The sequence below is a fragment of the Protopterus annectens genome, chromosome 8.part0 (genome assembly GCF_019279795.1).
Source record: "Protopterus annectens isolate FY-2018-M chromosome 8.part0, PAN1.0, whole genome shotgun sequence".
In the NCBI taxonomy this organism is placed as follows: Eukaryota; Metazoa; Chordata; order Ceratodontiformes; family Protopteridae; genus Protopterus; species Protopterus annectens.
The window spans coordinates 1,207,682,961-1,207,709,261 of NC_056741.1; the positions used below are offsets into that span (position 1 = coordinate 1,207,682,961).

General features: G+C 39.2%; 1 protein-coding gene across 2 annotated transcripts in view; it reads left to right on the forward strand.

Annotated features, from left to right (window-relative positions):
* The window catches only part of LOC122809311 (guanylate-binding protein 1-like), a 428,120-nt gene that overhangs the window by 390,911 nt on the left and 10,908 nt on the right, over positions 1–26,301 (forward strand). For both annotated transcript variants that reach the window (XM_044080708.1, XM_044080707.1), the window contains exon 10: positions 20,451–20,644. In XM_044080708.1, the coding sequence (XP_043936643.1) occupies positions 20,451–20,644 (194 nt within the window). The remainder of the gene's footprint in view (positions 1–20,450; positions 20,645–26,301) is intronic.

Below are 26,301 nucleotides of genomic sequence, written 5' to 3' on the forward strand. Positions count from 1 at the left end.
TACAAATTGTAGTATTTAATCAAGCAGCAAGACTTACAGGAATGTGGAGCCACAGTGCCACTAAATAAATGCAAGTACTCTCAAAGGTTAAATATTTTCTAAAAGACCAGCCCCAATGAAAGGTATAGATGTATTTAATAATAAATAATAAAAAATAAAACATGAAAATACTGAATATCTATTTACAATAAACACCAAAGTTCAACCACAGGAAATATAAAAAATGACACAGATGGAAAGACTCTGATAGATACAGAAAAAACAATATTTAGGTACTCTCACTATATTTTTTAACTAACTGAAGAATTATTTCTTCCTAATTACTTACTAAAGCGAGGCAAGATGAGCATGGATGAGTGTATTGTCAGGTCCAAAAACAGAGTGCACTTCTTACATCTCTCACTAGTATTCAAATACAGTTTCAGTGTGGGCAACAGAATTACATCACATCTGGTCACCTGATTCCCACACTATAAACTGAGCCATGATTTGGTACTGATGTGTCACAATATACACACAGAACTTTTCGCTAAGATTTATTACAGCATCTGGAAACTGTAAAGCAATTCCAACACTTTAACCCTTCCTTCAGAAACTAAAAAAAAAAAACATTTCTTGGCATCCCAGTGTAGCAATTAGTTCACCATTAAGGACAATAGAACAGGATCCCAGCCCAGGCTTTTCACAGACATTACATCTCTGGGTGCACTCAGACCTGTGAGATAAAATTTTTCTGGCTTAAACCAAGTCATTTAATTTCAGGCTATTTTTCTTAAGGTTAGCTGGGCTGAGCTTAACCCCTCCCTTTTGGCATCCTCTGTTAAAATGTATACATTTCATCAGTTACAACAATACAGTCTGACATACATTTATATTTCTTTCTTTTCTGTCCAGCAGGGCCCACTGTTGATACAGTTTTAACACAAGCAACTTTACAGCACAAATACATTTTTAACACAAGCATCTCTACAAATTAGTTTGAGATTAAAATAACATATAATTCTTTACACAACTCCAGCTAGCTATGCTGGCATAGGTTACACATGCACTGCACTACTCCCCCTGACACAGCTAGCACTACCTCACATCATCACACATGGCATTTTCCATTTTAATGCCTGCAACCACACCTATTATGTGAAAAATTACTTATGCCATACTTCTCTCTACCATGGCTTTTAACTGTGCCATGTTTTCTGTTTGGCCTGTGGCCCATTTTCAAGCTATTTTTGCCAGAAACAAATATTTTTACTAGCAATTTTATACACTTCCAACTTTGCTGTTAAGTCGTTAACTTGTCTGCCACCATTTTGCACTCTACACACACACACTTCTGGCTTTCATGTCAGTATGTCTCTTGTCTGGTCATTTTGTAAGCCATATACAGTTGTCACATATTAATATATTATGTATATAACCAGACTCAAAATCTTAAATTCAGGTCTTTAGTTTAGTAACATAATGCACCCTTGCTGTCTGCAGTATCACATGTGCTTGTGAAGGATAAATGATAAATAAGCAACAGTTTTTTTTTTTTTTTTGTCTGTCATAACTCTTGAAAAATTCTCTCTCATTACTGCCAATATTTCTCTACTTTTACTGCAAGATACCTGCATATTTCATTGTCCTCCACTTGGCAGTTCTCTCTATTATGGTGTCCCTTTTCCTTCCTTTTCCATAAATAACCCTCTTTAATTTTGCCTTCTGTCAAATCAGGGGCAGCTTTCTACCACATTTCCACCCCATCCTCCTATTCTTGATGCATCCTCTCTTAGCCTGCTGGACTGTTTCCTTAAAACATCCCCATTTTTTTTTTAATTTGCACTGACTGTCCCTTCCCTTCTGTGTTTTTGCATACTTCTTTGCCTAGGAGTTGTGCATAAGACCATAACAGGTAGATAATTATCTGCTCCCACTGTTGTAATCATCATATGTTGTCAAAGCTTCTTTATAGAGTCTTTCTGCTGTTCTGTAGCGTTAAAGTCAGCATTCCCAGTTTACTGTTTGAAAATTGAAGTCCCTTTATAGTATAGTGACCCTTTTCTTTGCTAACTTGATACTATGTTTTTACAAGCGTTTCATCGGCCCTTTTTCTTGCATCTGTTTGTTTGGTTACTTTTATCATATTTGCTCAGACTTTGTGATTTTTGGACCAAGATCCTACTATACTGTCATGGTGTTGGTCAGAGTATTTATGCTTTAGGAATAATGGGAGAATCATGTGGCAAGAAACTGGTCTATTTTTTAGCAATAAAATAATTTTCCCAGTTTTATGTGTTTTTTGAAACCCTTTCTGAATGTTCCTGAACTGTTTATGTAATTGTGATATAGAATATTCACAAAATTGTGATTCTAGGAAGAAATTGCATTAATGCTAGTGTAAATGACAGAGTACTGTATTCTTATATCCATCCATCCATAGCCCCTTTTCCTGTTTTTGCACATGGGGTCCAGGTGTCACTTCAACCATGACAATCATCTTGAGCCATATTTTACACTGCCATCTGGCTAGTATTGCCACTGTAGTTCTTCCACACCATGGCCAATTTAGGGTGTCCAATCCACCTACTGCATATCTTTGAAATGTAGCAGGAACTGGAGCACCCACAGAAAACCCACGCAAACACTGGGAAGACATGCAGACTTTGCACAGAAGGCAACCCAGCCGAGGATCAAACCAGGGAACCTCTTGCAGTGAGGCAACAACTTTATCCACTGAGCCACTCTTGTACATAATTTATGCAGTATTTTCTTTAAGATGAAAGATGCTAGTTAAGGATTTTTTTTCATAGAGGGAATGTTTGGAGGAACTTAGAGTAATATCATGCACTTGGCATTGTATAATGTGACATTCCCAAGGTAATAAAAAGGTGCACAGAAAACTCAGGAGCAGACTAGACACCTGAGAGAAGCAGCTCATTTCTAAGATGACATTTCACGCAGAATCATTTACTTGCTTGATTTTTTTTTCTGTTTTCAGAGTTATTGGTCTCATCACTCTCAGTATTCCTGTGATAAAATAAAATACTACATGCAAGCAATTTGTGAAAAATCATTAGATTTATGAAGTGGTTAATTACCCTTCACGTAGGTAGCCATTTCTTGGTTGGGAAGACTGACTTTTACTGCTGCATTTTGAAGACTAAAAGTTACACCGTTTGTTTGCAAGAGTTGTAGGTTTGTTTTACTCTTAATAATTTAGTTAGCTGCATATATCTATATATATATATTATAAATTTAAGTTTGATTTATAGTGTTTTTATTATTCTTTATTAAATATTTGCTGAATCAGATTACTTACTTTCTGAACTGTGTCATTTTTAAACATTGGTTGTGAAGCCAACATTTCTAGGTGAGGGTCAAATGCTACATCTGATATGATGAGCATCTTGTAAATGTTGAGTTCATTTTGCTCTTCGTAAGGTATGCACACATACTGTATGTATCACTGAGAGAAGAAACAATAGAAGCAGCATTGCAGATATGTTTAAGGACTCAAACAGACTAAACAGAATCCAAATAAGGAATATATCTGAAAAGGTTTGTGATAGAATAAGCACATTTTCTTAAGCTACATGATGGGCAAGCTGTGACGGCCTCTGTACCTCAAGCCAGTAATCAAGCAGCCTCACTCCTCACCACTGACATTGGTGAGAGACAGTCACTAAAAGCAAGAATGGATTTACACAGTATTTTCAAATGTAGCTCTCTGCATCAAGCACACATTCCCCCAAGAGCACACAGGGAACATGCTGCAGACCTGGAACTGGAATCTGTTTCTCAACAGATCCGAAACAAGACTCTCTTTAGAGCACTGTGTCCCATTTCCAAGTAGCTGACACACCCAAACCTGGGTATTTGATTTTTACACATGCGTGCACACACACACACAGACACACACACACACACACACACACACACACACACACACACACACACACACACACACACACACACACACACTTACACACACTTACACACACACACACTCCTGGGAAAGTCTGGCACAGATTTACTAGCTGTACCCCTTCTGCCCAGACTGTAAGGTAACTACACTACCACCAGTCAGCCACTCTAAGGCTCTTACAAGGATATCCAAGGCTTTTTAGAGTGACCGAGGTGTCACTAAAATAAGCACAAGTACTCTCAAGGTGTTAATAGTAGTCTCTTAAGGACCAGCCACAATGCAAAGTGTAAAAATATTTAATAATAAATAATAAAATAGAAAACATTCGAATACTCAATATTTAAGTACAATAAAAACCAGAGTTTCAGTCACAGGAAAAATAAAAATAGCACAGTTGGACAGATTTACAGATTCAAACAGATGCAGAAAAACAGTACCTAAATAATCTCACTGTATTTTCTGACCGTTTAAAGAATAACTGTTCCCTAGCTAAATTAATACAGCATGGCAAATTAGATGCTTACTTCCACAAGCCAAGGTGATGAGCTTCCAACTAAAACTAAACTGAACTGTCTGTGATAACTGTCATAGATTTTCATATTGGATTCCAAAGAAAACAAAACAAGCTATTGTGAGAGTTCCATCTTCTCAGTGCTGGTTATACTATGACATCACATTTGATCACCTGATTCTACTACAATATACACTCAGAGCTTTGATAAGAGCTGTTGCAGCATTTGAAAGTTATAGAATAATTTCAAAAGCTTCTACGCTTCCCTTACAGAATTCTTTGTTTAAACAAACATTTAATCAACTATAATAACACTGCTGATGCATTTTTAATACAAGCATCTGTGCAAATCAGTGTGATATCCAAATGACACAAAATTATTTACAAAACTCCAGTTAACTGTGCTGGCATATGTTACACATGCACTGCCCTATTCCCCCTGGCATAGATGGCAATACTTCACATTATCACATCCCCCCCCCCCCTTTGAAGACTCAAGCTATTTTTTTCAAGTGACCTTGGAGAAATGTTGCTTAAGAGAAAAGGACCTATCTGGGAACACATTATACCCCATTCCCTGTCTTGAGAGTCCATCTGCATTGGCATCACTGACCCCACTACAGTGCTGCACCATCATGTCAAATGCCTGCAGTCCTAGGCTCCACCTTAATAACTTGGACTTTTGCTGGATGACTCTATGTAGCTATGTTAAGGGATTGTAGTCTGTAACCACAGTGAATTTCCTTCCATACAGATAAGGCTGAAGTTTCTCCAGTGCCCATACTATGGTTAGACATTCTTTTTCTACAGCTGCATCACATTCCTCCCTGGTTTGGAGTCTACGGCTGAGATATACATCTGGGTGCTCTTCTCCCTTTGAGGAAACCTGGCTGAGTACAGACCTCAACCCTTGGTTTGAAACATCCACCTGCACAACAAATTCTTTGCTGAAATCTAAACTGGCTAATACAGGGGTTCCTGCCAAAGCCCCTTTAAGCTTTTGGAATGCCTGCTCACAGGCTTGGGTCCACATTACCTTATCTGGCCTGTTTTTCCCTGTTAGGTCCGTTATGGGAGCAACTATTGTACTTTAATTGGGAAAAAAATTTCTATAGTACCCCGTTGTCCCCAGGAATGCCCTTACCTGCTTTTTGGTAACAGGGGCAGGCCACACCTGAACAGCTTCCAGTTTGGCAGATTTTGGACTAATCTTACCATTCCCCACTCTATGTCCCAGGTTAGAGACCTCTGCCATACCTACCTGATACATACTGGGCTTAATGATCAACCCTGCCTTTTTCAGTCTACCCAGGATCTTCCTGACATGCTGAAGGTGCTCTTGCCAGGAATGGATGTAGATGGCAATATCATCCGGGTAATCTCCTCTACTGTCCTGCTAGGATACAATCTACCAGCCTCTGGAAGGTTGCTGGGACATTTTTCATCACAAAGAGCATCTTTGTGAACTTGTATAGTCTGAAAGGAGTCACAAAGGCTGACCTTTCTCTAGGATGGGGAGTCAAGGGCGCATGCAAGTATCCTTTTGTCAGCTCAATAGTGGTCAGATACTTAGCCCCACCCAGTTGCTTTAAGGCTTTATATGTCCTAACACCAGTAAATAGAAAAGAAAGGATGGTGGGAGAATTCAATGCACGACCTCAGTTGTGGTACAAAAATGAACGCTTTATTCAGTATTGCGTTTTCGTCCAAAGACTTCATCAGATAAAATACGTATTTAAAATCAAAGCTTTTATACCATAATACATGTTATTGTTAACCAATCGTGTTTCACTTCTAATTAAAAAATCCCATTTGAGTTCAGCAATTTACAATATACTAATAATACATTCTTGTTCATTTTATATATGAAATTTCTCTATCTAAAATGTTAATTTAAAATAAATATTTATTTAAAAACTTTCATTGATTTATAAAATTGCATCTTTTAAAGATATATGAATTTGTTAAGCATTTCAATGGGTTTACTCTAGAATAACCTTACTTATTCAATTTGTGGTAAACACTGCCATCTACTGACCTTGTTTATTATAGTTTTCAAAGTTATATTTTAGCAGCTTTTAACTTTAAAAATGGTAAAATTGATATGTTTTCATTTAAACCTGGGGGTCTATTGGCTTCCAGGGCCAATTGCCACCACAATTCTTTGAAGCCTATATTTTCCTCCCAAGGACCCCCTCTTATATCAATTTTTACTTGATCCAATACAAAAAATCTGTATTTATATTCCTTGCAGACAAGTGAGTGCTTATAAAGTGCATTGGTTTCCTTGCCTTTTTTGATTTCATAAGTATGTTCATAAACCCTCTTTTTCAAGGTACATTGGGAGGAAAAGTTTGTATTTACATCAGAATACTTCAAATTTTGTATGTTGTACAAAAGGTTCCTTGACGATATCATTATTCTTTGGACTGGGGACTGTAATAAACTTGAAGAATTTATATTATATATAGGAGAGACAACAGATTTCTTGAAATTTACATATACCACATCAAATACAAATATCGCCTACCTAGATATAGAAATTACTAAAAATTTGAACACCATAGAAACAAGAATATATAGAAAAGATACGTATGTTAATTCTTTTCTTCACTTTCAAAGCGGACACCCGAACCATTGTAAAAGAAATTTAGTGAAGGGTCAGTTCGTCAGAGGATCCAGAATGACCAGCACTGATTATGAATTTAATATGGAATGTGATAGATTAGAACGAATGTTTTTGGATAGAGGATATCCTATGGAATTTATCAAGGAATACAGGACTGAGGTGTCCAAATCTAGAAATGGGAGGTTCAAACCAATATTGGGACTTAAAGAAGAAACACAAAACCCTTACAAAAACATTCCAGAAAAGGACAATTACCAACAAGCACTCATACTAGAGTATAATGCACTCAATAGTAAAGTAAAAGATTTATTTTACAAAGAATGGGAAAAGTTCAAAGCCTTCACGGACTTGGAAGGATTACTTGATTCCAACCCAAAAGTAGTGTTTAAAAACTCATTTAGCATAAAAAATTTATTAGAAAAAGGGAATTTAGGATACAAAGGTGAAAGGGGCAATCCTGGAAAAATAGGCACATATAAATGTGGAAGATGCAGACAATGTGAGTATATAACCAACCAGGATAAAATTTACTTGGAAAGTAGAAATATCTGGTTACATAGCAAAGGATACTTTAATTGTGAGTCTAAGGGATTGATTTACCTAGCGATTTGCAAAGAATGTAATTCTTACTACGTGGGTAAAACAGAGCGTACCTTGAAAAAGAGGGTTTATGAACATACTTATGAAATCAAAAAAGGCAAGGAAACCAATGCACTTTATAAGCACTCACTTGTCTGCAAGGAATATAAATACAGATTTTTTGTATTGGATCAAGTAAAAATTGATATAAGAGGGGGTCCTTGGGAGGAAAATATAGGCTTCAAAGAATTGTGGTGGCAATTGGCCCTGGAAGCCAATAGACCCCCAGGTTTAAATGAAAACATATCAATTTTACCATTTTTAAAGTTAAAAGCTGCTAAAATATAACTTTGAAAACTATAATAAACAAGGTCAGTAAATGGCAGTGTTTACCACAAATTGAATAAGTAAGGTTATTCTAGAGTAAACCCATTGAAATGCTTAACAAATTCATATATCTTTAAAAGATGCAATTTTATAAATCAATGAAAGTTTTTAAATAAATATTTATTTTAAATTAACATTTTAGATAGAGAAATTTCATATATAAAATGAACAAGAATGTATTATTAGTATATTGTAAATTGCTGAACTCAAATGGGATTTTTTAATTAGAAGTGAAACACGATTGGTTAACAATAACATGTATTATGGTATAAAAGCTTTGATTTTAAATACGTATTTTATCTGATGAAGTCTTTGGACGAAAACGCAATACTGAATAAAGCGTTCATTTTTGTACCACAACTGAGGTCGTGCATTGAATTCTCCCACCATCCTTTCTTTTCTATTTACTGGTGTTTGTGCTGTTTGGAAAAGTTTGCCGTAAAGACTCTTCTTTATATGTCCTAGCCATGGGGTAAGTATCTGACTCCGTGTGACTGTTTAGTTTTCTGTAGTCCACGCAGAATGTAATACTATCATCTTTCTTTGATACCAGCACCACTAGGGAGGCCCAGAGACTGCTGGATTCTTGGGTTACTCCCATTTCCAACATTTCCTGCATCTCCTCCCTCAGTGTCTGTCTGACTCATGCAGGCACCTTATAAGGGGCCTCCTTGATAGGCCTTTGGCATCCTGTAACCACATGGTGCTGCACCAAGTGGGTGCGCTCAAGTTTCCCACTCAACATGTCCCCAAACTCCTGCAACACTGCTCAGATTTCTTAAACCTAGGTAGGGGATAGCAACTGAGCTATTGCTACCCCTTCCACAGAGGTGTTAGTCCGAGCCTCACTGAGGAGAGCAGTTACTAGATCCCCCTCAGACTCTTCCTGCCATCCACTGCAAATACTCAGCACCAGGGCCTTCCTATCATGGTAAGGCTTCATCATGTTAACATGGTGCGATTTGTGCCACTGCCTCCTGCTTATCAGGTTTACCGTATAATTTGTTACTGACCTTCCTTACCACATCTAAGGCTCCCTCCCAAGCTGCCTGCAGCTTATTGTGTCTAACAGGAATGAGCACCATAACCTGCTGTCCCACAGCATACTCTCGGACTCGAGCATTCCTGTCATACTAGACCTTTTCTGCTGTTGGGCACCTGCCAGATTCTCTTGGGTCAAGCCCATGAGCTCCCTAAGTCGTGTCCTGAGGTTTAGGACATATGCCACAACAGACTTCTTGTGGGATTCACACTCACCCTCACTCCTCACGAATCAAATCTAAAGGCCGTCTCACCCTGTGCCCATACAACAACGCAAAGGGTGAAAAACCTGTGGATTCCTGGGTTACTTCTCTGTATGCAAATAGTAGATGGGGCAGATATTTGTCCCAATCTCTCAAACTGGTATGCAAATGCCCGTAACATGGTCTTTAGTGTAGAGTTTAACCTCTCCACAAGACCATTAGTGTGGGGTTGTTAGGGGGTGGTCTTTAGCTGCTTCGCCCCACAACGCTTCACAGACAAGCCAGCAGGTCTAACACGAAATTGGCACCCCTGTCAGTTTTTCTCTCTGGAAACCTAATGTCTAAGAAAGCATTTGCCACCTTCTCTGGCTTGATGTTGGACAGAGCCACAGCCTTGGGGTATCTAGTAGCATAATCAGGTTAATATTAGAATGACGAAAATGCATTTTATAGAATGCGTTTTCATCGACACATGTAGGGCGAACAGGCAAAACAGCGAAGTGGCTGTTTAGCGAATTCTTTCCCTGGGAAAGAAGTCAATTGACCGCTTTGTTGCTTTGCCTTTTCTGGAGTGTAGTGTGGTCCCTTGTCCGGTATAGCTCCCGAGCGTGATTGTGCAACAGTTACTGACCTTAAGGTTAGGGTGCAGGTTAAGGTAAATGCATATGTATGAAAGTGTTTACTGTTTTTTATTTTGCGTTAGATGTATGGTTGAGTTACATGTGTGTGTGTTTTTAGCTGTTTACTTTTGTTTTGGGGGGGGTAGGATTAGGGTTAAGGTAAGTGTGTTTGTGTTTGGAACTGTTTATGTAAATGTGTGAGAGTTACTGACGTTAGGGTTAGGGTGCGGGTTAAGGTAAGTGCATATGTTTTAAAATGTTTACTGTTTTTTTTTGTTAGATGTATGGTTGGGTTATATGCATATGTGTATTTAGTTGTGTACTGTTTTTTTGGGGGGTATAATTAGGGTTAGGGTATGTGTTTGGAAGTGTTTAATGGTTTTTTTTGGGGGGTGGTTGGAATGGGAAAGAAATAGCTGTTCTGTGGTTTCCACATTTTCAGCATTCGCTGAATATGTATCGATGTAACACCATTCTCTATTTTCAGTGTTCGATGTTATAATATGAACCCGCATAATCTACTACCACCAGGATATACTTTTTCTGTGTGGTACTTGGGGTACTCAGCGGCCCCACAGTATCCACAATTATCTTGCGAAATGGCTCTTCAATCACAGGCAAAGGCGTCAGGAGAGCATTGAGCTTGTTCCCTGCCTTGCTTACCTTTTGGCACTGCTCACAGCTCTTGCAATACCCTGTTACATCCCTTGTATCCCAGGCCAATAAAAGTTCTGCATAATACATCTCTTGGTATCCTTTATGCCCATATGACCTTCAAAAGGAATGTCATGGGCAATGGCTTGAAATGCCAGATGGTAGTTTCTGGGCACTGACAACTACTGTATTACCTCACCCTCTAGCCCTCCCTATACAGTAACCTTTTGTTCCAGTATACAGACTCCCCTGTTCCTTGAGCATCAGGTGTCTCCTTAGCTACTGCTCTCAAGCTTCATAAGGTAGGATCCAAAAGTTGAGCCTGTTTCAACTCTATTTTTGTGACCCCCTCCCAGCTCCCCTTCCACAGGAAGCCTAGTATCTTCTGACAGAGGTACCTCACCGTCACCCTGGGTACTGCCACTCACCTCTATCCTTGCAGTCACCCTGTGCACAGGAACATCAGCACCTACCAGCATCTGTGGCTCACTCTCAGGCTGAGTGCTGCAGGGTAGGTCCCTCTCTGAAATAGCCATTTCACCAGCTTCAGGTGTGGGGTCTGTCTGGGTCTCCTCCAGGCTACCAGACCTACATGCCTGTCTCTAAGCCCGACTGTATGTAACTGCATGCACACAAGGTATGGCATTATCAAAATCATTCCCTATCAAGACACCTTCAGGAATATCCTCAAATACAGCTACGTGCTTGCTTCCTTTTCCACCCTCCCAGTTAAAGTGAACTCTGGCCAAAGGTGTTTGGAATGGGATCCTTCCTAAAGCTGTGACTGGAGTGGACTGCCCAAGCAAGTATTGCTCCTCTTTAACCACTGCAGGCTTCAAAATAGTTATGTCACAGGCTGTCTCTCTCTTTGCAGTGGTCTGCCTTCCATCCACTAAGATAGGATACAAACTCCGGTGATAGTTTGATACCCCTGTTTTCTCCAGACAACTTACTACTGGCTGTTATTCTCACTTGCTGGCTGCTTCACCTTTTGTTACCCACCTTGCTTCAGTGGACATTTGTGTGCTACATGGCCCCAATGATTAAATCTAAAACATCTAACCCCTGATTCTAGCCATTTACCTGAACTAGTTGCTTCCCCTGTTGCTGGTAGACTGTTGGGGTGATTTAGGCTGCCCACCATAGGTTCCCTTATATCTGTGTGCAGCATTGGGCATCCACTTCTTGGTGCAGTGATGCTCTGCTTGCTAAGTAGAGATCCCCTTTTCTCCCCAACTCATCTACAAAGCTACACTCCCAGTCTGCCACCTGTTCCCTCCCCAAAAGGTCTGCCAGTCTTTCAAAAGTGGTGACCTGACACCCACTCATCCACCTAAGAAAATAAGTGTTTAACTGAGCAATATAATCACATACACTTTCATCTGCTTTACATCTATGCGCACAAATTTTTTTCTGTAAGCTTCAGGTGTTAACTTATAACAATTCAATAAACATCCTTCTACTCTATCGTAGTTTAAATAATCAGTGTCAGGCAATCCTACTACCAGGAAATAATCTACTACCATTGAAAATCTCCTATCCTGGGCATCCTCTACTTTCAACCAAGAAGCTATAGTGCTAAGCAATTTCAACTTGGGCTGACATATCCTGCTCATCTGACAACCCCGCCAATTTTTTCAATCTATTCAGTTTCACCCAATCTATAAATTTCCCCCACTAGAATCAATAAACACACTAAGAAAGAATCTATTCTAGACTGGATACTAACCAATAAGCTCAACTTTGCTCACCAGGCTGGGTGCATACCCGATTTTCTCAGTGATCATTCCTCTACCTTTCTACTAAGGAAATGCATTCACTCCCCCTGTAATGTCATTTTCAAAAACATATGCAAAAAAATACATTTTCCCCTACCATCTTAAATTCCCTACTTCAAAACTGCATCTGGTCAGCTCTAAAATTTCTTCACCTAGACCAAGCTGTACAATATTTTAATGATACTTTCCTCAACATCCTTAACTTTACTCCAACAAGAAAAATACTCTCCAAAACCAAAAATACCTTGGATAACCAAAGATGCTAAATCTTTCGTTAAACAAAGGGATAGAGCCTGGACTACTTATCAGACCTCACCTCTTACAGACAACTAAGAAATCTAACCAATAAGCAAATATTATCTGACAAAAAAACTTGTTTTCTAGCCTATCAGCAAAAACACATAACCCAACATTTTGGCAGAACTTTAACTACCTCCTCAACCCTGGCAAAACCTCTACCCCTGCACCATCTACAAGAAATAGCACTGAATGCTTAGCATCCCAGTTTAACTCTCATTTCATCACAACTATCATCTCACTTTTAAACAACAACAAATCTAACCAACCTCTTACAGTGCCTACCACCACTAACCCTAAACCCAACTACTTCTCTTTTAAACCCATACCAACCTCTTACATCCGCTCCATTGCCGGTCTCGTATCTATCTTAATTAACTGATCCATCGCAGTACAGTATGTCCCTGTACTATGAAAAATATCCCATATCATTCCCCTCCACAAGCTAGGCTCATCTAAAGATCTCTCTAATTATCGGCCCATTGCCATTCTCTCACCCCTAGCCAAAATCTTAGAGAAATATATCCATAAGCAGCTCCTAGACCACCTCACTACAAATAACCTCTTATCTAGTTCACAGCATGGCTTCCATCCAAAACACAGTACCTCCACAACCCTCATAAGTTTCACTAACTACATCAACCTCCTCAAAAAGAATGGACAACTAGCCTCTGCTAGATTTCTTGATATGTCCAAAGCTTTTGAGGCTGCATCCCACCAACTACTACTCAACACTCTAGCCTCCATCCTCAACTCTACAGCTCTCAACTGGTTCTGTAGCTACCTCAATAAACAACAACAGGCAACTAAATGGCATAATAAACTCCATACTTCTCCCAATCTCCATTGGGGTTCATCAGGATTCCATCCTTGCCTCTCTCCTTTTTATTATATTGACTATCCTGCTCATCTGACAACCCCTCCAATGTTGTCAATCTATTCAATTTCACCCAATCTATAAATTTCCCCCACTAGAATCAATAAACACACTAAAAGAATCTATTGCCTCTCTCCTTTTTACACTGCCACTAAATCCGCTTCTATCATTCAATATGCTTACCACGCTACTCGTCTTTGCTCTGCTCCCACACCCCAAGAACTCCAAGATAAACTGCAAAAGTCATTTCTAAATATTGAAAATTACTTAAATGAACTTCAACTCATCCTAAACCCAAACAAAACAAAATTAATGATCTTCTCTAGCAGGAAATCCAAACCAAAGCCACCTCCTCTCTCCATCTACTCTACTAATGGCACTATAATAGAACCAGTTAACCAAGCAAAACTACTTGGTGTCACGATAGATAACAACCTAACATTCAATAAACATATATCACTCACAATTAAGAAAGTTCACATCAAACTTGGTGTGCTATATAGGGCCAAAATTACCTTACTCAAAATGCCAGACTAACCACAGCCAGAGCTCACCTCCTATCTACTCTCCTCTACTATTCTCAACTTTTCACTAACCTGTGTATGTCTGATTTACATCTACTTGATTCCTGCTATAACAAAATAGCAAAATTTACTGCTAATATACCCAACAGGACCCATCATTGCCTTGCTGTTCAGAAACTACACTGGCTTGAATTTCCCAGTCTGTTATCACTCAGTCGGCTCACCACTGCCCACTCCATTATCCACAAACCTGAAAACTGCCCGCAACTCTCCAACCTAGTGCAACTAAATACCACCCCCAGGACCCTTAGATCATCTGATAATCTTATACTTAAGGTAACTCAGTTCCATAATTACTTTGGTGAATCTCTCTTCTCCTTCAAAGTAGACAAAAAGTGCAACCTATTACCCCAGAATATCCTAAAAACACAGATAGTCATAGCTTCAAACAACTCCTAAAGAAATACCTTACTCAACAATGGCAATGATCCTGTAGTACTCCTGGCTAGTTTCTCATGCCATCAATCAAATGTTTCTTTTCTGCTATCCTCTCCTTGTCGTACTTCTACCAAATGAAAATACCACAGTAGTTTATTTTAGTTATATATCCAATGAGTTTCATATTACTGTCTGTACTAAGGCTTAGGAAATATAATGTTTTCTTTTTTACATTCCTTTTTTGTAAATTGTGATTGTTGGCAACTGTTAAATATTGTTTGTAAATCTTTTTAAAAAATTTTTGTAATCTTTTTTGGACTAGTGTTATGGAGCTTTTCTCCCCTGGTCTCCACTGAAAATGAACTACTTGCCCTGCCAAACTCATCTACCCGGTTAACAAATGTAAAGTAAAATAAATAAATAAATAATTTAGAAACAGCAACTACAGTTTTACCATGGAGTAAGGGGATCAAGAACCATACCCAGAGCTCTCGGTCAACATTATACCGTTTACATATTCTTTCAAAGATATGAATACAACTATCAAAGCCATCCCTCTCTGCAAATTGTGGAAGAAATTTACTGACCTTTATTGCCCTGGGGTCTGGTTATTTTCTTCCCCATTACCTCCATGACCCTGATGAAGAGTTAAAATCTCCTTCTCATGTTGTCACTGCTTCTCTTTTCTTCAGCCTCCAATCGCTGCAGTCTCTCATTTTCTTCGATCTCCAGATGTTTGGCCTCCAGTTGATGCTGACGCTGCTTCAGCTTTTCTTTGGTCTCCCAATACCACAGTCTCTTTTGTCACCAAATGTTTGACCTCCAGTTCGTGTTGATGCTCCTTCTCCTTTTCTTCAGCAGTCCTTTGGCTTCACACACCATGGCCAACTAGTTCTTTGTCAGCTTAGCATAATCCTCTGCTGACATATTTGCTTGCTTTATTCTCTCTAAACTAAATTAACAAAAATGAATAAAACTGTTGTGAAAATGAAACTCTGAATGTAAACCCTGTGGCTAAGTTCAATTAATATCCCACCGCTTTGCCACCAATATGTGACAGCCTGTCTACCCTAGGCTAGTAATCAAGGAGCCTCAATCCTCACCACTTACACTGGTGACAGACAGTCACTAATCAGAAATGGATTTACGCAGTATTTTCAAATGCAGCTCTCTGCATAAAGCACAGTTTTCCCCAAGAGCACACAGGGAACACACTCTAGACCTGAGACTGGACTCTCTGTCCCTCCAGAACCCAAATAAGACTCACTTTGGAGTGATGTGTCCCAGTTCCAAGTAGCTAACACACCCATACCTGGGTATTTGATTTTTACTCACACACACGCACACTCCTGGGAAAGGCTGGCACAGATTTACTAGCTGTACCCCTTCTGCCCAGACTATAAGGTAACCACACTTTCACCAGTTAACCACTCTAAGGCTCTTATAAGAGTATCCAATTATACTGAGTAAAACAATACTAATATAAATGGTAGAGTATAACCAAAGCAGCAAGGCATTTCGGAGTGGCCAAGGCATCACTAAAATAAGCAAAAGTAATCTCAAAATGTTAAAAAGTTTTTTTCTAACAAACCAGTCACAATGAAAGGTATAAAAATATTTAATAGTAAATAATGAAATAGAAAACATGAGAATACTCCGTATTTAAGTACAATAAACACCAGCGTTTCAGTCACAGGAGAAATAAAAATAACACAGTTGCCAGCTTCAAACAGATGCAGAAAAACAATGCATCTGATGTTGTAAATCTTCATTTATTCCTTACTGATAGGACTTTGGTTCCGTCCTCAGAACTGACACAGCCGGTACCAAGCTCACGCCAGCCAAAAACTCTCAGCTAAGACCTACCCACAACACCCCTGTTAGTCTCTCCAGATCTCGTTTGCCGTGTTCCCCATCAGACGTGCCAAGCCTTCTCTCGAGCTAAGTGTAGCTTCCTTTGTGGTTATTTCTAGTTTTAGTGCCCTTTTAGCCAGTTTATTGTCTAAGGTTATTTCTCGTTTCTACTTTCTGTATTTCCTGACTAAACCCTACCCCACTACCTTAGTAGTTCTTTTGTACCATCGTTGGTACTACTCCCCTCTTCCCTACCTACTAGGCCCTTCTCTTACATTTTTTGGTATTTCTTAGTACCATTGTTGGTACTCCTTTCATAGATCTGTACAAAAAAAAAAAGAGTTTTCTGTCCCTTTCTCTTGTTTTGGTAGATTTAGTTATTGTGTGGTAGTAAGTGTCTTATAATGTCAGATAAGGCCAAGCTTGGGTTCAAGCAGTGTGATAAGTGTGGGCGTAAATTGCCCAACTCTGACGATCACGCCCGGTGTGTTTATTGTTTGAGCATTGACCACCTTAACGTTTCTTGTGACATTTGTTCTAGCTTCAGCAACTGTACGTTGGCTGAACGCAAGAACAAGCTTATTCTAAAGGGTATGCTGAAATCACTCTTCGCAGAGGCTGTTTCTGGGAATGGAGGTCTCACCACCTCCTAAGCATAAGGATGTGAAAAAGCATTAGGAGAAATGGAGTCTTTCGATTCTGACATCCCTGTCCTACTCAGAACTGAGTTGACACTGGGCTTCTCCCACGCAGTCACCGCAGATGGCTTTGGCACCATGGTCCCTGTCTTCTCCCTCGGTGCCATCCTTGATTCTGACTCTGTCTCCTTCCACTGTACCATCTTCGGCATCATCCCTCTCAGTGCTGACCTTGTTTATTACACAGGCTCCAACCACTGTACCTGCATCGGCACTATCCCTGGCCACGGTGCCAATGTCTGTCTTACACAGCTGCACTTGTAATGACACCTTCTGTTCCGAAGGTCGAGCACCTTCCCAGAACTAGGTATTCTCCCTCTTATGATCCATTTTGGGCCAACAATTTAGTCCATTTCTTAACAGACCAGACTCTCCATAAGCTGCGTCCTTCAGATCCACCAGGAGTCTTTCGGAACAAGACATAGTGAGGGTTGTGGACCAGCTTTTGGCAGCTAGAGGATTAACCACCCAGACCAGGTCTTCCCTCCCTCTTGGAACAAAAGCTCTCATGGTGTATTCTCCTGTCTATCCTCCTCAGACCTCCTCCCAGGTCTTGGAGACTTCGGTACCGATGGCCATCCCGGTGCATACTGTCTCAGCTCTGACAGCAGAGGCTTCCCTGTTGGCACCGATTACTCTTGGTGCCATGGCTCCTTTGGAACTAGCACACTCTCGGAGCAGAGATTGGGCTGTCAGCACCATGGCACATAGTTTGGCGCCGATTTTTTCTGTGGAGCCATCTACAGCCACGGCTCCCCCAGCATCTACCAGTCCTCTTAGAGCTCCTCACTTGGAGGTGGGCTCCTCAGGACAGGGTGTGACCCTGGTTCCGAGGTCGTCCTTCTCGGGTTCCGGGCTCCCATCCCTCCTCGGGCAGGCCTGCTTTCCAGGTGATGGTGAGGGTTCTTGCTTCAACAGGCTCGCCGTTGACACCATTGGCATTGGAACCAGAACCTCCCTCTAGCATGCAGCTGTCCCAACCTCCTACTCTTGGATCTCGAGCAAGGGAGCTGCAAGACCTGCCTTTGAAGGGAAGCCTTTCTCCGGTGTCCTACTCAGAAGACCCCACTGGGGAGCCACCCTGGAAGAAACTTTGCAAGAGAAAGCATCTTGATTCCCCTGAGGAATCCATTACTGAAGACACTGATTACAATGAGGGAGAAGGATCCCCTCAGTCTCTCCCGGAAGAAGTCTCATTTGGAGACATTCTCGAGATCCTCAAGCAGATGGGAGACTGGAAGCCCTGAGGAGTTGGTGTTCTTGCAGGTTTTCCATGCTCAACCATCTACTTCCTGGGTGAACCCACCTGCGAATGGGCTCATTATACTTATTGTGCAGCGTGCCTGGTAGGCCCCGGACAACACAGAACCTGTCCCCTGGAGGCCAGATAAAATTTTGTGCACTTTTAAAGACCAACCCAACTGGTTCAAACAGCTGGTAGTTGATTCCATGGTCGTGGTGGTGGCCACCAAGAGGGAAATGGCAGAAGATAGTTCCACTGTTCATTCTGCGAACAGGGAGTCTCAGGCTATGGACAGACTGGGGAAGTGGACCAATGCTTCAGCGACCTTTGCCATTTAATTGCTGAATTACATGGAACACTTTACTTGCCTCCAAAGAGACCTAATTTCAGAAATGTCTGCCTCTTTGGCGGAGGTACTGCCTGAGGGGGTGTGTGATACTGTTGTCTCTCATCTAGCTACCATCTCGAACTCCTCAATGCCCTTGATTTCTCACACTACCGAGGGGGCAGCTCGAGCATCCGCATTGGGCATTGTCATGAGATGGCATGCCTACCTAGATGCGTTTGTGTGACTTCACAGACCCTTTTAAATCTTCCTTTGTCAACACGCCTGTTGACAAATCTTCCCTTTTTGGTTCCAAAGCAAGAGACACACTGTCACTTAGTGAGAAGGACAGAAAGACCTTGTCTGCTGTGGGCATACACACCCCCCAGAGATCCTACTCCAGGAATCAGAGGGGGGAAAATTGTGGTTCAAAAAGTCCTATCAGAAATGAATGAATGAAGATCTACAACACAGATGGAACATTATGGTAAGACATAACGTCTTTTTAACTAATCTCACTGTATCTCCTGATTGTCTAAAGACTAACTGTTCCATAGTTAAATTAATACAGCAAGGCAAGATTAGATTCTGAGATGTTTACTTCCACAAGGCAAGGTGATGAGCTTCCAACTAAAACTGAACTGAACTAACTGAAATGTCTGTCATAACTGTCATAGATTTTCATATCAGGTTCCAAAGAAAACAAAATAAAACAAGCTGCTATGAGAGTGCCATCCTCTCAGTGATGGTTATAGAATGACATCACATTTGATCACCTGATTATACTACAATACACACTCAGAGCTTTGCTAAGGTCTGTTGCAGCATTTGAAAAGTATAAAACAATTTCAAAAACTTCTACTCTTCCTTTCCAGAATTCTTTAAGTATTTACATTTAATCAGTTATAATAACACTGTTGATACATTTTTAACACAAGCATCTGTACAAATCAGTGTGATATTCAAATGACAAAATTATTTAGAAAACTCCAGCTAACTATGCTGGCATGTGTTTACCCATGCAATGCCCTGTTCTCCCTGGCATAGATGGCAATACCTCACATCATCACACAGGCTATGAGGTAGTATGAAATAAGTATGTTTGACTCACTTTTTTTCCAGATTCATTAGAGAGCCTTCTTGATGTTACAGGTTGAAAAAATGATGGAATTCAAGACTGCTTGGGGCAATCTTGTAAAATCTTGAGAAGGATGGGAAGAAATTAAGTCATGCGTTAATAGGATTTGCCAGTTGAACAATAGATAAAAGAAATTTGGAGTCTAAGTGGCAAAGCAGACTTCAGCTGCTCCACAGTCAGTTTTTTTTTATATGAGGATGTTCATGTTTAGAACGAACAGCTCACCATAAGTTTTAGTTGTGAACGTCTGCCTTTGTTAATATTAGGGCTATTGTGGCATTTGCCTAACATATTTACATACAGTTAAATAGATATAGATTCATATTTTAAATGGTGCTAGTTTTTGGATAGTGGTGTATCTGTTTTAGTAGTAGTTTTATTTTAAACCATGATTAAATTTCCAGCAGGAGGAAAAGTGGAATAAAAAACTTACCATTTCAAAGGGAATGTCCACTGTTTTCTAACCACAGGACCCTAAAATCTCCAAATGTATTCAATTTGCTTATTCATTTATGTATGTGTCTCACTTTAGTATAACCAAAATATTCTAAGAATGGAGTGTTGACTGGTCATTGTGCCCCATATTTCTAATAGTGAGTAATACACATCTGAGTTTACTGAATGTTATATGCATTCTTTGCACAAAATGCAAATTATGGTAGCTATCGTTACATAACTTTTTATTTCTACTTTTCTTTCATTTTTTTATTTTAAATTAATTTTCACTGATACTGTTTCTCAAACCAGCTGAACGAGTGAAAAAAGAGGCTATAGAGCGGGATATGGTAGTCATGAAACAGAAAGAAGAAGCTTTACAACAAAATATTTTGGCTCAACAGAGGAGCTATGAGGAGAATATCCAACAACTGAAGATAAAGATGGAAGAAGATAGGATAAAACTGCTGGAAGAGCAGGAAAGAGTTATGGATTCAAAACTAAAGGTATGTTACTTTTTATATCGTAATGATACTTCCTGCATAATGAGAAGTGAGTATGACTTGACCAAATCAAGCCTGCCAGCCTTTTGGCTAATAGCCGGGGGGGGGGGTAATTTTAACAAGGTATTACCTTAGTTTAAAAGGATCAACAAGACTTTACCCCCCCCCTCTTTGAAAACCTTAGCAGTTAGGCTTAGAGGACAAACCGCCAATAGTTTAGTAACTGAAGTATCCTACCCATTATTGAACAAAAAGGTGACACATTTAGATTTGATCTTAGATGCTTTCGCTGTTATTATTTAGGTATGTATAAATCTGAGCATCCTGTGGACTTTTACCCTCAGCTACTTGAGGACTGTAGTGGTCAGGCAATTCTTCCCCAACTGTCGTATTGGCAATGACTAGCTCTTGTGGCACCAGTTACAAGGGATGAACTTGCTAGGGTTTTAGCGCTGTCATCTAAAGGGAAAGTACCAGGGGCTGATGGTCCCCTCATGAAAATTTATAAAGATTTGGGAGACAACTTCCTTGACATGTTTCTGGATTTATCAGACAATGTCATATAGTCAGAGAAAGTACCAAGCTCTTGGCAAAAAGCTCTTATCTCTGTTACCCTGAAACGTGACAAAGACCCTTTGTCTGCAGCATCATATTGATCCAGTTAACTCCTACTTTCAGACTGTAAGTTGTTTATGTTAATTTTAGGTCATCAAATAGCAGAATGATTGTCCCAAATTATGCATCTCAACTAGATGAGCTTTATCAGAGGTGGCAAACTTTAGACAATATAATCAAAACAACATGGTTAGTTGAATAGGCCTGTTTAAAGAAGAAAAAAAATTAGTAGTTCTAAGCCTTAATGCAGGAAAGGCTTTTGATCACATCAAGTGGCCCCACTTACTTTATATCCTGAAGGAATTTGGATTTCCAGAAAATTCTGTAAAACTTCTCACAGAGCTATATCAAGGGGCCATAGTCCAGGTTAAGACTGGAGGCCGACTCTGAGGAATTTCCAGTAAAAAGAGGCACCTGTCTGAGGTACCCTGTATCCCCCATTGGTTTTGCTCTATATGTAGAACTTTTAACATTGAAACTGCACTCATTTAGTCACACGGGTTACCACTGTAGCTAAAATAATTTTATCACATCACTTTATGCAGATGATCTTATGCTTTATTTAGGAGATCTGGATCTTCATTTAGTCTATATTTAAATTTTTAACAGTTTACTCTGTTTTGAGAACCTGTCTTGCTATAAAATGAACTGTGATTAGATCGCTGTTCTTACTGTAAATTGTGCCCCACTGACTCTTCGTGATAGGTACCCATATTTATGGTCTCATACTAAAATCAAATATTTGGGTATAAATTTGACAGCACAGTTGAACACCACTAACCAAATAGCATTTAATTCACTATAATGGAATAATACTTGACTATGAGTGATGACTATTGGTAGTACAGATGTTTAAATTACCTCAAATTCTGTATATCTCTCAAGCTATTTTGGCTCCCCCCACAAAACATACATTTACCAATTTGATTAGGTGGGTTAAGAACTTCGTTTGGCCCCAAAGAACACCCAGGGTAGTGTGGAATAAGCTAATCCTCCCAAAACTAAAGGCAGGACTCAGAGTAACAGATATGGAACTGTATAGACAAGTCGCAATATTTAAATGTGCATGCTGTTTAGTGAATAATCAATGTACTGCAGTATGGAAGACTCAGATGCTGACATCCCTTGGGGATAGAAGGTTTCTTTCATTGTAGTTTTCAGGAAAAGGTGAGACCCTACCCCACACCTTCTAGACAGTAAGATGTCTTATGCAGTAAGATTAGTAACTTAGTTAAAAAAAAGTATATATATATATATATATATATATATATATATATATATATATATATATATATATATATATGTATATGTATATATATATATATATATATATATATGGTTTACCATGAAAATGCCGACGTGCACTTGCACGGCTATGAAGTATTCGAACATCAGATGTTCGAATACTTCATAATGCAGCAGGTCATCTGAGCGAATGTTGTAATTGCGAATGTACTGTACATTCGGAATTACAACGTTCGCTCATGGGAGCGGATCGCGGTACAGTGCGGTCAGGGAAATACATCCCTTTCCTCACTGTAGTGCGATCTCGGAGTTGGAATATTAAGTTAGGGGGGGTGTGGGGGGCACAGCCCCCACGGGGTGCAGGCGCAGCCTCTGGCGTGTGTTTAGGTTGGGTAGTTCTGTGTATTTGGGCAGGGTGGGCGTGCTGTGTGTTGCCGTAAATGTCGCGAGCGACATTTTCGGTAATACACCATTGTTTTCGGGTTTACTATGTTTCGAAAATGTGAATTTTCGATCCATAAATTCGAAAATAAAGACATGATTTATTTTTACTTTCGAATTTATGATAGTAAACCATATATATATATATATATATATATATATATATATATATATATATATATATATATACATAGACAATATGAAAGAATGTATTGGTTCCACTCCATATCGCTTTTTGGGGGACTTCAGAACTGTAAGGTTATTAGATAACTTAAAAGAACGACCATGCTAAATTATTGGGAACAGTTGGCAGTAGGGTCGGGTAAAAAGCTCAGTTCTTACCACTAAATATAATTTCATCATCTAGTGCTGTATATTTTTATAGGGTGCTAACAGGTAAGTGGCATTTGTTAAATTTTTCAGTGGCAGACAACACTCCTCAGTTTCTTACAAGCTAATTGTCCCTTCCCTTGTCAAAAACATCTTATAAGCTTTATTTATTGCAAACTGATATCACTTTATTTTAAACAAGTGGAGGAACTTAAAATGTTGTGGGAGAAAGAACTGAACAGGAGCTTTTTGGATCAGTTTTATCATACTGTTTTAACAATACTTAAATATGCTTCCATTTCACAGAGCTTTAGGTTTTTTTGAGTGGCAGTGCTAATACAAATATTTGTATATACCTTTTGTCCTCCATCCCATTTTCCCTTAAGTTTCCCCCCTTTGTTGGAGAATGTGGTGCACATAACCTGGATTTGTTGCATATAGTTGTTGAATGCCAGTCATTAGCTCCTTTTCAAGAAACTGTTCATGTCCTTTGGGATCAACTTTGGGAAGAGTAAGTGAATATAAATAAACAACTGCTATTGCTTTTAGTTCAAGAGGGCGATTCTTTAAATATTCCCGGTAAACAGCTCCTAGCTTTAGTCATGCTAATTTATAAAAAATGTATTGCCAGGAGATGGAAGCAACCTGACCTGAACCCCCTTCCAATATTTATGAGCTGATTGCTCTGTTAGAAGGCATCTAACAGATGGAAAAATCCACATTTGATCAGAACATTAGACAAAAACTAAATCAAAAATGGGCTATTTGGGATAAGCGGAGAGCTGTCCCCTTAAATGATTATGAGCAAATGGAGTGTTAAATTGTACACAATTGATATAAATAAGTCTCTTTTGGCTTAATTATGATTAGTTTTTTTCTTCCATTTTTCTTTTAAAGCGCTTACACATTTGTATATGGAATTGTTTTGTTAATAAAGTTAGGAATTTGGGAAAAAAGACAACTGAATTTGATGCATGTGACACATCTAGAAGTGAACCTGCTAGCTTTGTGATGCAAGTCTGTAACCTGACTGGGTGCGAAACTGACTAACTGGAAAGCCATATGAAAGGAGAAAATAAAACTTTATCTGAAAAGTGCAACTGTCTAGTCTGAGATGACCAATTAGAATAGTTTGCCCCTTTGCAAAACTATTGAGTTGCAGTAATTATTAATGTCTCCTTTACCCAGGAGATGATATTCCAAGCTCTTACTTTTTAACTTGAAATGTGTCATTACCATAGCAGGATAGCATTAAGTCCAGTACAGCAAAGATTCCATGAAGCTGTCTTTAGTGCTTCCACATGGGATAGGCAAATGCTGATGCATGGAAGAGGAATGGAGAAACACTGACACAGAGGAAATATATGGCAGCCCACTGTGTACTAAACGAGTACTGTGTAACACTGTACAGAAACTGTTATACCCTTCTAAGTCATATTCCTTTCCTCCACACGATTTTTAAAGATCCAGTCCAGATATTCATCCTGTGTCCTGTAGGAGGGCTACTTCAAACTTGTCACACAGTAAACAAGCCTCTTCCTCCCTTCTAGTGGTGTAATCCTTGATATCAACTATAATTATAGGCATATGTCTTTCTCTACTCCTTAGAATCATATACCATTAAGGAATAATTGTTGAGTTACTTTCATCCTGTCATTATCACTTGTCTGTATATGCTGTTATTTTTTACACTTGACTAATATCAGAAAGGAAAGGATCATTTTACAAAACCTCAGAGAAAGACTGTTATTGACTTTTTTTCTTAGTCCAGGACACACACAACAACATATAACATATGATTTCAAACCTGTAACAGTTTTGGCATGCCTTGGAATAAGTTAAAGTACTTAATGGCTAAATATTCAGTCTGATACTATTGTATCTAATTCAGCTGAAACTAGATGAAGAAATTGCGTAGAAGTATATTCTGTACCCAAGCTACAGTATCAGAAATGTAATTGGTAAACATAGCTTTAAGGTGGAAAGACATTCTTTTTTTGCTCTCCTTTTTCTGTGCATCTGTCTTCTTCCTAGTTTTCTGTTGGCACTTAATATTAGATCTTTTACAATCATATCTTCATGTTCTGAGTATGTTCGAGAGGTACTAGGATGTAGTCTTTTTATTCCCTGTGGATCTTAACTGCTTCAGTCCTCCCACTTCTGCTGGATGTGCATCTGTGGCCATGTTACTCACTGGCTAAGAAAAGAGTCTATATCAGCATAATGCTAATGGCCTGTTTCCATTTTCCATGTAGATCCCCTTAATTGTATTACAACAGAAGAAAAATATCATGTAAATAAGTGATACACCTGAGCAAATATTGTAGATTTCACTTTCAGATGTGAACGTGAAGTAAATGTTGATGGCATGGTGCTGTCACCTGATTGTCATCCAGGTAGAGAGTAGGGTTTCTCTGGTCATCTACTTCTTTGGAGAAGGGTTTCTACCATTGTCATATCTGTACCTGACAGAAACAGTCTTACAACAGTGAAAAAAGAGAAGTAGTAATCCTTTCTCTTTGTTTTCCTGTAGAGGTCTGGCATCCTTCATCTTTGAGGCCTTCTCAAAAGTTGTAAAAGACATAGCAGTGTCTGAAGCTGTCATCTTTTCCTCTGTCAAACGACCCATGGCATCAGCATGAGGAGCAGAGATTATTTGTCAGGATAGAGTATCATGTAAATTGGAAAAAAAGAGTTGTAGTAAGATATGTTAAAGGGGAGGAAATGATATTTAGATGGTAAGGAGTAAGGGTCTATGATAACTTTCCTTCAAAAGGGTCAGTGCAAGATTTTATGGTAGGTTTTAAATGCTTTTGGTTAAGAAAGAAATGCAGGAGAATGGTATAAACATAATTAAGTAAAGATGTATTTTAGGTCATCGACATATATTGATGAGAATGAAAATGCTTATATGAGGAAAATGTATTAATGGTTGAAAGAGGCTTTAGAGAGAAGGCAGTGTTATGTAGAAAGTATAGTTAAATAGGGTGAAGCTACAGTGGATGGCAATTTACTGTGGGAAACTAGGA